The sequence below is a fragment of the Pelobates fuscus genome, chromosome 5 (assembly GCF_036172605.1).
Source record: "Pelobates fuscus isolate aPelFus1 chromosome 5, aPelFus1.pri, whole genome shotgun sequence".
Lineage (NCBI taxonomy): Eukaryota > Metazoa > Chordata > Amphibia > Anura > Pelobatidae > Pelobates > Pelobates fuscus.
Genome location: NC_086321.1, coordinates 94,101,530 through 94,117,451, shown reverse-complemented (window position 1 = coordinate 94,117,451; position 15,922 = coordinate 94,101,530). Strand labels below are relative to the sequence as shown.

General features: G+C 39.3%; 1 protein-coding gene across 1 annotated transcript in view; it reads right to left on the bottom strand.

Moving 5' to 3' along the window:
- RGS7BP (regulator of G protein signaling 7 binding protein) overlaps positions 1 to 15,922 on the bottom strand; it is a 119,688-nt gene that overhangs the window by 5,797 nt on the left and 97,969 nt on the right. Inside the window, exons 3-4 of the mRNA XM_063456918.1 lie at positions 6,157 to 6,287; positions 2,436 to 2,583 (exon numbers count right to left, since the gene is read on the bottom strand). Coding sequence (XP_063312988.1) covers positions 2,436 to 2,583; positions 6,157 to 6,287 — 279 coding nt within the window. The remainder of the gene's footprint in view (positions 1 to 2,435; positions 2,584 to 6,156; positions 6,288 to 15,922) is intronic.

Below are 15,922 nucleotides of genomic sequence, written 5' to 3'. Positions count from 1 at the left end.
AATTACTATATCTATACCCAATACTTTAACGGAACACTCCAGGCACGATATCTACTATAGTGTAGCATAGTGGTTTTAGTGCCAGGAGTGTCCTGGAGCCACCCACCCCCATCAATAGAAGTAAAACCATTTGTTGGGGTTCCTCTGTATTATTATTTTAATGGTTTGACTTCTTAACTGAGGTTTGACAGGGGACACTCCCTGCCTTCACTACCATCTGCCGAGTGCCCCAGACAGAAATGCTGTTAGTTCTCCTAAACTAAGCAGTTCTTATCTCAGGAAAAATAAAGAAACGTTGAGGAATTTCTGTCTCTCTACAGATGGTAGTAGAGATAAGGAGCCCCAGGTAAGAAATAACACTATTAAAATAATGGTTTGACAATATGTGGATCGAAGTAACGCATCACACATTCAAGTCTGAGGGTCTTACTCCACAACCATTTTGACAGAGTGTTTTCCATTTTCTCTCTTCCCTAACTATTCCTTCCACCCTCTTTACTGTTTTATTACTACTTTTTCCAAAGTTTTTTAGCATCCCATGTCCTATTGGCTGCTTGCCCTCTACTGGAAGCAGAATATTTGCCCAACTTTTTCATAGGTGGGGAGAGAACCAAAATTAGTTATAAATAAGAAAAAAATGTCCATTTGGGACAGAATGTTGTTTGAAAAATGCCTGCATAAATATTGCGTTAATCCTTCATAGTCCTGTAGTGCCATCTTGTTCAAGGTGGGCCAAACGTCAGAGTAAGGTTTGAGGAGTCAATAACTATTTTTATTAACCAATTTCAATGCTATTACATACAATGAATGCTCAATGCATGGAGATTTGTTTGACTAGGTACGGAAGATAACATCTTTTAAATAAGCTCTAATTGCCACTCCGCAAAGTTGGGCTCTTTTGATTGCATTGTTCATAACATTAGTTAACATTTGAGGCTCTAGGGCTCGAATTTCTGCAAAGGTATTCCCCTTGAGCTGCTCAAGTGTACATGTTTTTTTCATGTACACCTGCTACTTCAGATATCCCCACAGGAAGTAATCAGGGGCTGAAGGCTCGGAAAACGAGGTAGCTTACACTGAAGTGGTGAAAGTAAGTTCCTTGCGTCAAAATAATGTACCTGACATTTTGTACATTTACTCATTGTTCCTTCATGAAATTACCCATGATGAATCTCCCAAGACTCAGTTGTAATATGTAAATGCAACAAAAAAAGTTTAACTACTAACAAATAACTTATTTACCTGTCAAATCCTACTCTGAATTATGGCCCACACTATACTATTATACCATTTGTGATTATGCTACCTTTGAATATTTCATGTTGTTTTTTTTTTTTATTATTTTCTTCCATTTAAGTTTTTTTTTTTCCTTTTAATTGTATTACTGTATTTGAATATATGGATCTTTTTTATGTGTATGCCTAGATAGAATTCAGTTAACTATAAATTAAAAGAAAAATAAAGAAAAGTGGTCTTTGACTCCATACGATGGGGAGAATGGTTCCAGGACATTCCTGGCTCCATAACCCCATAACCACTATAGCAAGTTGTAGTGATTATTGTGCCTGGATTGTTCCTTTAACCCCTTAAGGGCCAAACTTCTGGAATAAAATGGAATCATGACGTGTCACACATGTCATGTGTCCTTAAGGGGTTAATAGGTACGTAACAAGAAAAGAAGTTGCAGGTATGATTTCTGGCAATTGCAACTCAACCTTCCATTCTCCCCAGGTTTATGCAGTGAGAACTCTTAATTTTTCCTCTATGTACCTTCTCCGATCCTGACTAGATGTACGTATTTGTGCACCTTAGTAATCCTGACCTTGGCTCATTTCAGGCTAACCTCCCATGTCTTTTCACCTCTGGGAATTTCATTAAGTACTTTACTCTCAGTAAACCTAGTATATTCTACCTTTTCTGCTTAGAGTTGGCCTACAGTTTGCAAGATCATGTCACACTGTATCATTCCAAATTTAGAGATTTACGAAATGTACTAACAACACACCATGTTTTAATAACTACCAGTTCAAAACCTGAATTAAAAAAGTGAAATTTATTTCCTAACATCTATTCTAACATTCAGGCTCTGGGCATAGTGTATCAAACATATCATGGTATCAATATAGCAATAGATAATTTGTAAGAACTTTGCCGCACCAAATGATGTAATAACACAGCATACATCATTGTTACCCATGGTGTAAGATTAGTGTGGCTTAACTATCAGTTCAAAATCTAAACTAAAAAAAGCAAAATGCATTTGTTAACATCTATTTTTGTTTGCACTTTTGTTTGCCCCCAAGTTATTACTTCATAAATAGTGTTTCAACAGATCACGCTTATAATACATTTTGCTTTTTTTCTAATGGTGAATTACCATGCTAAAACGTTTATCAAAGGAAGAAAACATCTTTGCATATATTTGCTATAGATACCTTTCTGTGTTATCGATATCGATGGAAACCTGCCAAGAATGCTGCTGAACATCTGTGGGTGTTGATGATGTATCTTCTAAAATTGGAATTTCAGAATTTTCGTCCATTTTGTAATCTATGATTTTGGAACCTATGCATGGATCCTTCCCTTAAAAATAAAATCAAATTACATGAACAACGATTTAATATGAGTATGAATATTATGATTACACACAAAATAAAATATTTTAAAATTCTAAATAAAATATTTACTGCTTATACTGCATTCCAGTGTTGAATCTAAACTGCCGTAAAATTACTCTAAACCTGATACAACGGAATAATAGCTAACAATAATGAGAAAATAACTGATAGTAATTCAGCTTCTCTCGGAAGAGGACTGTAACGGACCGTTTCACTTACAAGAGGATAAAACCCAGTTTAGGCGATAATCCCCTTTACAGATGCACAGGCAGCTACTGCAAACACCATTCTCCCGACTGGAGACACACGAACACTGAATCCGAGAAACCTTTTAAATTCTCCCAAGCATATGAATGCTGTAGACCATTGAATAGGAACCATACGAATAGGCTTGTACTCCTAGCAGTCAACTGGAACAGCATACAATCCAATTCCCCCAAAGAACGAGACGACACATCGCTTTGAGGGTTAAGCAGGAACTGAGGACTGGCTCATCCAGCCTGGCTTTTATTTCCAACTCACACATACAGGCCACACCCAGGGGGAGGCATAAAAGAACCAATGACATAGATGTTACCTCCCACACATCCCCTCCCCTTAGTGTGACACATAATCCCATTATGTATACAGTTTAAAAGATACTTTTACACAACTTTCCTAACTCTAAAACCATACATCACATTCACATAAAAATACATATCCACAATCAATCCATTCAGGGGAACAACATATTAAAAAAATGGCATGGATCAGACCAGGGGTTCAAAAGTTAGTAAAGTATCTTTTAAAACCCCTAGCTTCCCAGCTCAGACTGTTTTTTACAGAGCCTTCTCTGTGCTGGAGAAGTAATCTAATTATCTCCAGCACATAGACAGACTCCATTAACCACATGGTTACAGAAAGACATAAACACTTTAAAATACAGAAAGTTACTTTTTAACCATAACACACAGACATTTCACATATCCCCAGATAGCTGGGATCGGCGCGCACAAAACTACCGAATAGCGCGCAGATCCTACTCACACAGTACAATTGCCATGGAGCTAAAGTCTTTCCCATAGTCTTTCATTATATGAATAGGCTCCATGGTATGGCTATCTGGGGTATCACATTCCCATAAAGTCTGGTCCATAGTCCAAAGGCAAGAGGCGGGCAATCAGCCCCCTCCAAGGACACGTGGCGAGGTCGGTTTCGCCACAAGGACCATCATAGAGAACAAACAGCAATTAGAATTTAGAAGTCTTGATAATATTTTGATATATCGATATATATATTTTTTTATACATGGCATATTTTTTAAAATTTTCAAAAAAATATCTTAAAAGTTTATCCAAAAATATTGAATAATTTGAAAAGCTTATGCAGCAATATTAAATTAAGGCCAAAGTTTGGAAGCAATTAAAACCTGGCTGTGCATAGGTACAGACAAATACTAACCATAATATTTGCCCCAAACTTTGGATGGTAACTGGAAGGGATGATTCTGAACAAAGGTTTACAGGATCATCCAAAAACACTGTTGAGTGGTCATCTTGGGGAGAAGCTGAGGGAGTAATGAGAGATGCTATGCACCCTCTGTCTGCTTGAAACGCAGAGACTCTAGATAATCTCAGCAATGTCCAATTCGACTTATAATACTTGCCAAGTGTTGATGTAAGGGATGCCATTAAAATTATTAAACATAAGATAATCCTGGGATGGGGCCCAAAGGATGTGGCTTTTGATTCACTGTGCTAGCTTCTTAATTAAACTGCCTTTTGCCAGGAAACACAATACCTTGTGCCAGTAAACGTACTTTTGAAAATAAATGGCTTTGTCATTCGGATGAAATGAAAAACAAATACATGGTTCTTTTTACTTGCATTCGGACCAATATAAAAAAGCAGCATGCCACCTCACTTAGTAAGAGATGCAACCAAATCCCTGCATTACTGGGCTTAACTATTTTGATGGTTTATGGTTGGTCAGGACGCACTGTAAAATCTACTAGGCTATTGAATGATTTTATTACTGATTACGGTTCTGCTATACGCTAAACAACATTTGTAAAACCAACATCATATGAAAGTTCTAGAAAAAAATCTAGAAGAAGATATAAAAAAAAACATTTAGAATAATAAATATAAAAAAGTCTTCACATTATTAGTGGCATGGGGCTATTTGTGGACTTGTCTTAAGTACTGTCCTAGCTGGCAGTGTAGAGTAATTTATTAGTGATAATGCAGTACTCTTACTTAAGAGTAAGTTTTGGTTTGTCTTTTGTTATATAGGGTAAATAAATGCATTTAGTTTTCGAAATATGTTTTACTCTTCACTCCATCACGGAACCTCGCCTGACTAAGAGACACATTGTTTCCTATATCTTGGCAGTGTCTCTGTCTGATACATTTGGGGCACAACGACTAACATGTTTCAAAATACATTGACCGTATTCTAACATTCAGGAAAGGTAGGCTCTGGGCATAGAGTATTGAAAAGAACCTGGTATCAATAAAGCAGTAGATAATTTGTAAGTATATTGTCAAGCTGACAAAGACCTTGTAAAAGGTTAAAACATTGCTCTGTCACTATTTTTTATTCAATAAAAATGCTTGCTGTTTAAACACTGCAAGTGCCTGAAGATTTTCCTTTGTACAGCAAAAATCATTGTGACCCATACTGTGAGATTAGTGTGTCTTAGTGGGCTTTTGGAGTTTGGAATAACTGAATGTTGGGGGTACGGGTATTGCTAGGCAGGGTTTTGTTGCTACAACCCCAGATGTGTCCCACTTTAGCTCTGTAATACTTCAGGCATATTTTAATTCCCCACCACCATTGAGTTAGTGTTTGCCATCCATGTTTAGGGAGCAAAAAAAAACTATACTTTTCCTCAAGCCTTTGAAACCAATGACTTTTGTGATAGCACAAAGTACCTCGTAGCTGTCACATGGACAATCATACAATGCTCTGGAACTGTATTAACAGAACCTCATGCAGGAAGACGCATGAGTCTCATGCTATATAATTGCCCTGCCTAATGTAATATATTTAATGCTGGTTGGAGGAAACTGCAAGGACTATGCTGAGCAACCAAAACATAATAGCAAATGCATTCAGATAGACTGCAACATTTAGAATTCTTGTGTTATGTTTTTAATGTATATAAATAATAACTATTACAGGTGGACATACATTTTATTTTTGGATGGGTTTTTCATGAAGCCTTATTTGTAAAAACTGTGTTAGTTTCCTTAGAAATTTACAAATTTACAGAGATTTACAAATCATATTTATTATTTTTTCACATCTATCATTTGTGACAAAAGGGAGTTTCTTCTCCCGTGCTAATACTTATGGCCTTAATTGAAATATTGCAAAATAAAGGATTCCATACAACACTTAAAAGACTTAATCTGCCCATCATAAATGTATTCAAACATAATATTTGTAGGCAACCGTTACCAGCAATCTGTATAAAACCTTTACGTGTTATCTATGCATCCCACATGTCAGATACTGCAGGAGTTAAACAATACTTGAGTTCTAATTAACAGACCTTTCCGCTGGTGTTGAAGAGACCCTAAAAGACACATAGATTTCAGCATTTCTGTTGTATACATTTCTAGACAGCATTGTAGTTGGATGTAGAGCCGGCATATTTCAGGATGTATCTCTCCATCTTCTGCCCTGCAAAAATACAAGAAGAGAAACACAGAAATTGAGACAATTAGCTTGTTAAACTGCATGGAACATATATAAATGTATATACGGTAATAAATATATGTAAGTACATAAAATGGATAATGGGTTTTCTCTCTAACCCAGGAATTTTGTAGAAAAGATCAGGCAAATTGCAAGTTGTGGAAAGCTGTATAATTTGGGCCATTGTGGGCTAAAAATGCAATCCTTTTGCCGCAAATCACAGTTTAGTGAACAAACCTCAGTGTGGAACCATAACAAAGCCACAATTTAAAAAAGGTCAGTCCAGCAAATATGTATAACATTTTTTTTTGCTCTTGCATCCAGGATGTGACACTTTTTGCCATAGTACATTGTCCAAACTTTCACTAAATATCCAAGTTTAGGTGAATATTGGGATTTTTCCATCTGAAGATGAATTCCAGCAATATCTGTTGGAGCTGTCTGGTTATTAAGCACCTCTCCTTACCAAGCAATGTAAAACTGGATGCGCTGGTTACCAAAATTCAGTTGGTGGGGTTATTCACTAACGTAAGATAGCACATCTCAAAGTAAATTCAGGGTATAATTCAAATTTAAAGGCCAAAATAGCTGAACTGAAAGATTCTCAAAATCAGCTAGGCTTCCAGCTTGAATATTGAGTTTAAATTTGATATTCACGTCAAATTCACTTTCAAAGTCTAACTTTATTGAATAACCTTGTGGGTCCTTGGAACACACCCACATTATTTATTAGCTGCAAAGGCTAATATTTCAACATCAATTGTTCTACATCACTGATCTAAAAAATAAACAAATAAACAACAATGCAATGGACATATGATGGTTATGTTGAAGATGTTAAAAAAGGTATCTGTTATACAGTTTATACTATTGTATAAAGTCTTAAAAACATTATTTGAGCGCAGAAAAATAATCATGAGCAATATAACTTTGCCCAAAAGATGGCACTCTAAGCTTTACTATTTATTTTATCAGCAACACAGATTATTTCAGATCATAGTGTAGCTGCAGGAAAAGTTCAACAGCAAAAATGTCAAATAAAAAATATGATAATCATGAGGCATATATATATATATGTATAGAGGTGCATATCTATGCATTATTTTCCGATGGATGGATGGACCGACAGATATAAAGACAGACAGAGTGACAGATAGATAGATAGATAGATATATTATTACTGGCATTTATGCAGTACCAAACATACCCAGGGTTATTTACTAAATTGAGAATTCAAAGTAAATGTCACGTGTAAGGCCACAGTAGCTGAACTAGAAGCACAGCGGTCTTTTTCCACGTTGACTATTTTTAAAGTTACACTTCAAATGTGTTGTTCTGTTTTTTTACTGAATTTGAAATCTCACTTTAGTGAATAAGCCCTGACAGGATTATTCATCAAACTCTGAATGTTTGCAGAGTAAATCTGAATGGAAAAACTAATGAAAATTAACTACCGTGGAGACATTATCGAACTAATCTATAACCACAAATTAGCCATTTGGATTAAATTAGAATTTAGCGAATAATTCTGATTATCTTTAAAGGTTACACCAAGCATCATAGCCACTACAGCCCACTGTTCTGCTAGGAGTACCTGGTCCTATTCCCTGGTAATAGAGAATCCATTTTTAAATGGTTTGACCTCTTACCAGGGTTTTGCTGTGCTCCCGGTCTGCTCTAAAGCAGGGTTTTACGACATCCGCTTCGGTAGTGCGCAATGCCGTTCCTGCCAGATATTCATTGGCTGAGCGTGTCAGCTGACCTCTCTCATCCAATGATTGCATGTGAATGCAAAGTTGCAAAGAATTAACATTCCCCAGCCCGGAACTCTAGTTACAGGCTGGCTGATATGTGTATGTGCAGCATTTCATAGTGAAAAGCTGCACATAGAGACTCCAGGCACCATGAGCTCTTCAAATCATTAAGTGGTCATGGTGCCTGGAGTAACACTTTAATTGACCCAATGTTGCAAGATAGGCATATCAACCTCTTGCCGTCTATTTAAAGAATTATGGTAGTTGCAGGCCATCAACATCTCAGTGGAATAGAGTAAGATCCATGTGGGCATTTACAAATATATGACGAAAGGGACATTTGTATGACAAGTGCAACCATCATCAGAAAGTGATGTGCACCCTTAAATGCACACACGAATATTCATTCAGAACCAATTATACTAATTCATGTTTTGAATGATGGTCTTAATTTGGAATTTTAGTGCAACATTCCTATTTCTGTGGTTTATTTTTCTTGTTGGCAATTCACCAAACTTCATCGTCCAATTAATTAACTTTCTGGTGGAGTTTTGTAACAGATGATTCTGAGCAATTGCCTGAACAACTACGTATCAGTGCAACAATAATTTCTGCAATACTCCCTTTGCATGAACAAATATGAGTCATAACTGACACTTGACAACTGTCCCTCCCTGTTCCACATTCCCTGATTCATAGCATACATTAATAGAGTTTTCCATTCAAATGCACCATATGGGAGGAGCGAAGCAGTGTTAATGTTGTGGACTAACAATTTTAGTCAAATTTTAGTTGACTAACATTTTTGAGATTTAGTCAACTAAAACTAGACTAAAACTAAAACAATCCAGATGACTAAAATACGACAAAAACTAAAATGGCTTTTTAGTCAAAAGACTATGACTAAAACTAAATTGAAATTTGCCACCAAAATTAACACTGCACAGAGGGGCTGTGGATGTGGCAAATGAGACAGACCAGGGCTTTGGAGAAAGATACTTAGAGGGGCTGGGAGGACACAAAGAGACGCAGAGGGGCTGGGGAAGGAGCAAAAGAAACAGATAGAGGCTTCAACAAAACCCATTAGATTTTATTTGTGTCGACTAAAAACCACTGGAGATTTAGTTGACGAAAACAAGACAAAAACTAAAACAATTGAGACAACTAAAATATGACTAAAATTAAATGGATTTTTAGTCAAAAGACTATGGCTAAAACTAAATTAAAATTTGCGCCAGAATTAACACTGGAGAGAAGAGGGCATTGCCATTAAAGTGAACTTGTAAAAATATATAGGGGCAAAATGAAGATCTTAATAGTTTCTTTAGTGAAATGCAGTTTTGCATTTAAGACAAACTTGCATGGGGATTTGCGAGCTAGCTTTAGGTTTGCATCGGAGCGTATATCATGTGTTTAGATTTTTTTTTAGGAATGTGATTAAAAGCCAAGCCATAAGTTCTGTCCTACAGATAATATAGATCCGTTCCGTAACACAAAACTGCTCAAAATTATAACAGTGATCTTTATGAAATGCTCATATTGACTGTGTTGGAATTTCATTAAAATTCATCCGCAGCCAAAAGTATATCATAAGACATAGGAGGGACTACTTTGTTTTAATCTTTTAATGTAAAGCGCTGCAGAATAAGCTGGCACTATATCAGTACCAATAATAATAATGCCTAACTTGACATGCTTTATCGAGGAATAAACCATTTTCTAAAAGAGGCATACAGCAAAAAAAAAAAAAGATAAACATGAAAGAAAAAAAGAAAAGTGAAGGAGAAAGACGGTAAAAAAAAAAAGGTACAGGTGTAATGTGGTCTGAGAAGGTGACCTAAGTGATAGATACAAAACAGTAAGTTGGTTATTGAATAATTTAGCAATACAATTTAGACAAGGGTCCAAAACCATTTTGGAATGAGGAGTTAGTGTTCTGAACTATCGCTGTTAGTTTGTCGGCCCGGTAATTATACTTTATTTTAACAAAGACCTCCGGCATTGAGGGAATGTTGTTCCAGTGGCAGGCAACTGTTCTTAAACCAGGCAATGTCTCGCTCTTTGCAAGACATGATCAATAGAGGCTCCATCACTATTGTAAACTCCTCCATAGACATCAGTGTTGTACTCTCATGCACACGCAAGAACACAGCACTGATATGTGATGCCGGCTGGTCACATTTCAAGTTGTTCTACAAAAGACTCGACACATGCATTTGACTAAACGTTTTAAATCCTGAATAGGAATATGTCAGTAAGGCTCTGTTACCTCCAAAAAATGAGGATGATCCCATATATAGGGAATACACCATACACACGTATTATTTTTAACCACAAGCTGGCCATTTTGAGGCTAAATTCAAATTACAAATGTAATACAGTATTTAGCCCCAAGATGTCGCCAGAGGATTACCATTTAAAAAAAGAAATGAAAAAAAGAAAAGGAAATTGAGATTTTCAGTTGAAAATATTTTCCAGAGGAGATTTCTCAGGAGAAAATTTTCTAAAAAAACAAAACAAAAAAAACCCCATTAAAGAAATAAAATAAATGAGTGAGCTGTCCAGTAGTGAGGCTGCGTTAGTGACAGGCACCTGCTGTTGTAGCGGTGCCTGTCACTATCTGGCTGGGGTGCAGGGCTCAGGGTCTAGAGGGGCATTTTACATTAAAGTAAGGTAGGCACCTCTTCAAACACTGGGTGCCTACCTAAAAGTGTGCAGAGGGAGCTGGGGGACCAAGTGGCAGGAACCACTGTTCGGCACCTGCCTGTATTATAGAAAATCTTGGTGAGATAAGCGTCACGCACCGCTGTCTGCACAGTGCCTAATTGACTTATGAGAGAGTAAGCTGGCAGGGGAGAATCTTTATGCCCTGCTGGCCATGCTCCATTTTGGTCATGAGGTGCCTGCTGCCAATCTGCCTCACTGTGCACTGTCTAGTTGGCTCCCTTCAATGCTGCCTGACTGTTGAGCTTATAAAGGCAGTCACCAAAAGTGTGGAGCAGTGTCTGTCTTAATTAGATTCACAGTCAGGCAGTGTGGGAGGGAGCCGCCTAGAAAGCGCACAGAGAGGGGATTGATGTTCCAGCTGTACATTCAGTGGCGTACACATGACCCATGGGGCCCCGGTGCGAAAATTGATCCGTGGGGCCCCCCCCCTCGCGCTTACTCTGCGCGGGCCGGGGCAGCAACACATGGCGGCGGGCACCTGGTCGCAGGGGTTGCGACCGCGGTATGTACGCCACTGCATGCAGATGCACACACACTTAAAGGACCACTACAGACACCCAGATCACATCAGCTCAATTAAGTGGTCTGGGTGTCAGGTCCCTCTAGTTTTAACCCTGCAGCTGAAAGCATAGCAGTTTCAGAGAAACTGTTATGTTTCACTGAGGGTTAATCCAGCCTCTAGTGGCTGTCTCACTGTCAGCCGCTAGAGGCGCTTCCGCCATTTTAAGACACTGAACGTCCATAGGAAAGCATTGAGTAATGCTTTCCTATGGGCGGTTTGAATGCGTGCGCGGCTCTCACCGTGCATGCGCATTCGGAGCTGAGAGGCGGAGGGATCCCCAGCGCCATGGGGGTCCGGCGCTGGAGAAAGGTAAGTGCTGAAGACACACACACACACACTCTCACGAACAAATGCATACACACTAGCTAACAGACACACACATTTACTGACAAAGACACACTCAGCGGCAGACATACATACACACTCACTTACAAAACATACACTCTCACTGACAAACACACACTCACTAACAGACATCAAACAGACTCACTAACACACACACACACAAACACACTCAGTAACAGACACACACAGTAACACACTCACTGACACTCACTAGCACACACTCTAACACAAACACTCACACTAACACACACACACACACTAACACACACACACACTAACACACACACACACTAACACTTACTCACTCACAAACACACACTAACACTCACTCACACACACACTAACACACACACACACTCACACGCACTAACACTAACACACACTCACACACACACACTAACACTCACACACACTTACACATGTTTTTTTTTTTATTTAATCCCCCCAGCCTCCTTACCTTTGGAGTGCTGAGGGGATTCCCTGGGGTCCAGTGGTGCTGCTGGGCTCCTGGGGGGGCCGGTCACCCGGCGGGCTGGCTGGTCCTGCGGGCGCGCGAGGGAGCACTCTCCCCTGAGTGCTTCCTCTTCAGCTCCCTCGCGCGCCGCGTACTGATACCGGCGCCGGAAGATGACGTCATCTTCCGGCTCCGGTATCAGTGCGGTGCGCGAGGGAGCTGAAGAGGAAGCACTCAGGGGAGAGTGCTCCCTCGCGCACCAGCCGGCCGCCGGGTGTAAGCAGGGCCAGCCTCGGGGGGCCCGGAGGTGGTCGGCTCCTGGGCCCCCCAGGAGAAGAGGCTGGCGGAGAGCGTACATACCGGGTCGCAGGGGCGGCCGGGCCCCCTGGTGGGCCGGGCCCGGTCGCAGCCGCGACCCCTGCGACCCTGGTATGTACGCCACTGTGTACATTTAGTGAGATGGGGGACTGAAAATTAGCGTTATATGGAGCCTCTGCCAGCCTCTCACTGAGGCAGTGGTTGCTGGTGCTAGGGGTCCTATGGAGATGTGCTGGGGAGCTGAGAGTATCTGTGCTGGGGACCTAAGGAGCTGTGAGGGAAGAAGAGAGTTAGTGCTGTGGAAGGAAAGGAGGGAGCAGAGTCAGACAAATACCCCAGGGGAAGTGGAATTCTGACAACTCCACCCCCTAGTGCCAACTACCAATTACAGCTCGCAGGCTAGTAGGCTGGTCTGCCTACAAAGGGATATTTTTGTCCTGTCTGTTTGGTGCCCTAATGAACTTCAGTAGGGAACACTAGGGGGCTGCCAGTCAGTCAACGATGGTGAAGTAGACAACTGTTCATAGAGTTTAATTAGATGTTTGGGACATTGCCCAACAATCTGATTAGGCTTTTTATTTTTACTCTATCTAGCAACAACAGAGGGGCATACTTAAAGGGACAGAACACGTTATCACATAGACAGATATTAAAGGTGTACGTTTACACAAATAAAGTTAAAAACCCAACAGAGTAGAATAATTATTATAGTATTTTTTTTAAATATATTTATTGATTGAAAGAAAAACTGATGGGGAACTGCCCCAGCTGCCCCTATGGAGGAGCCTATACTGCTTACATGGCTCCTGGCGATTGAACAACCAGGTGTAGAAGATAGAAGATGGAGATCCCGATGGGGGGAAAGCCTCAGGTAAGTATAACTCACTTCTGCTACTCAACCAGGCCACCATCTGAAGCAGCAATGTCACCATTGGGGGGCTTTGCAAAATATCCACACCCGAAGGTGACCGAGACAAAGAGTGTTCTGTAGTTGTGGGTACCAGATGACTACCGTAACTACTTTATTTATGGAAATAAAATAGTCATAATAACAGTAATATAGTCAGTAGCAATACACATTTGAAATTAAGAGATTTAGAAAAAAAAAAACTAATCTGTTTAAAAAATGTGTTATTGGTCAAAAAAACAACTTATGTAGTTCAAATAATAATGTACGTTTAATATATTGCAAAGCTGTGATATTTCAACAATGTCACTGTAAATAAAATTTTTAAAGAAAATAGATATTTCTAATTTCATAATTCAAATGACTCAAGTCTTTCATTTTTGTACTTCAAATCAATGTATTTCTAAAAAAAAAAAAGCCTCTCACCTCAGTTATGGACAGTCAGCAATATTATTTTCTTTTTTTATGCAGCTTTGCATAAATCTCAATGTTTTATTGTTAACTGGGGGCTTAAACTAGTCTCATGAGTCATAGTAAAGAATATTTTCTCCATTGAAAGGAGATCAAAGGGAAAAAATGAATATTCTATACTCATTTGGTTACGCATTAGAAAGGAATAATAAAATAAAAAAATAAAGATGAAAGTATTAAATATGAACTTTTTCAACTACCGGTATATCTCTAGGCAAAAATCATCCTAGCTCAAAATACATCAATCTATTGAGGTAAACTTAGATAGAAAAAACTGAAATGGGAACAACATAAATGATTTTTTTTTAGGTCATACAACATTTTTGAAGCATAGAAATATATAGTGATTGTATGTCTATACCATTCTGGAAACAAAATGTTTTGCATTGTGCTTTGGTCATTTTTACAATTAGCTAAATACTCATTTTACAGACTATGGCACGTGGGAGATATTTAAGGACATCCAAAAATTCATAACGTTAAAAAAAATATTTTTCTTCAATGGAAAGATCACCTGGTTCTAGTATTCTGCATATCTGAACTTTATAGGCTAGTTTATATGGCTGTCTGGAATATTTACTAAAAAGCTGCTGATCTCTAAATGCCTGTAACTAACGTAGCGAACCACAAAAGGATGGATGGTCAAACAAAGTGGGTTAACCTCATAAAATTAGCATTCGGTTGGGATGCAGTAGGACCTGCCAAAACTGGGGTAAACTGGGGTAAATTGTTGCAGGATTATGCAAATTATATTCACATGATGTATCCAAGTCTCAATTATTTTATGCAAGGTAGGTTTTTCAAGCTAGTTTGAAGTTGAGTGCACGGTATATTGTGTGTTGTATTTATTTGTCAAAGGGACACCCTTATAAAGTATGTATATTTTAAGGACAGCTGCCACCACAAATATTTTTAATACAATAGTCCTTTCATCAAATTTGAGGAAAACTTAGTCTTCCCTTTAGTATAGGTCAGTATTCTTCAGCCATATACATACACCTTGGGTGAGACAGTGTTTGAAAACTGACAAATAGTGTATATTCCCTGCTTCACTCCCTCCATAAAAGCAAGGGCCATGTATATGGCTGAATGATCTTGTTATATCCTATACGTTTCTCTCTATCTTATTTTTTTAACGTATACAAATTAAAATGTTAAAATCTATTTCCTTTCAAATCTTGATTTTGAGGTGATAGTTGTCATTTAAGTGAGTGCAGACTGTTTGTTCTATTTATAATATAAGAACACTGACCCCAAAACACCTACTTATGCATCCCTCGTTAGATTACTAGTTAAAGGGAAACTCCAGTGCCAGAAAAACGATCCGTTTTTCTGGCACTGGAGGGTCCCTCTCCCTCCCACCCACCAATCCCCGGTTACTGAAGGGGTGAAAACCCCTTCAGTGACTTACCTGGGACAGCGGCGATGTCCCTCGCCGCTGTCTCCGCCTCCGCGACGCTCCTCCTAGTGATTACGTCGGCCGGTGGGCGAGACTAATCTCGCTCACCGGCCGAGGAGACCTAATGCGCATGCGCGGAAATTCCGCGCATGCGCATTACGTCTCCCCATAGGAAAGCATTGAAAAATAATTTCAATGCTTTCCTATGGGGTTTTGAGCGACGCTGGAGGTCCTCACACAGCGTGAGGACGTCCAGCGACGCTCTAGCACAGGAAACCTGTGCTAGAACCCAGGAAGTGACCTCTAGTGGCTGTCTAATAGACAGCCACTAGAGGTGGAGTTAACCCTGCAATGTAAATATTGCAGTTTATGAAAAACTGCAATAATTACAGTTGCAGGGTTAAGGGTAGTGGGAGTTGGCACCCAGACCACTCCAATGAGCAGAAGTGGTCTGGGTGCCTGGAGTGTCCCTTTAAAACTTGCACTACAGAGAGCTAACATCCTCATTAGGACTCCTCTGTTAACCAGGGGTCTGAGTTAATGGGCCCCACATAATTCCCCAATTATTGTAGTTATGTGTGGGCTACAGTGGGTGTCACATTGATGCCCCTATCTCCCTATCCTGGTTGCTGTGCAGTTTAAAATAATGTATCTGAGTACCCATTCCCCCATTTTAAACAGTG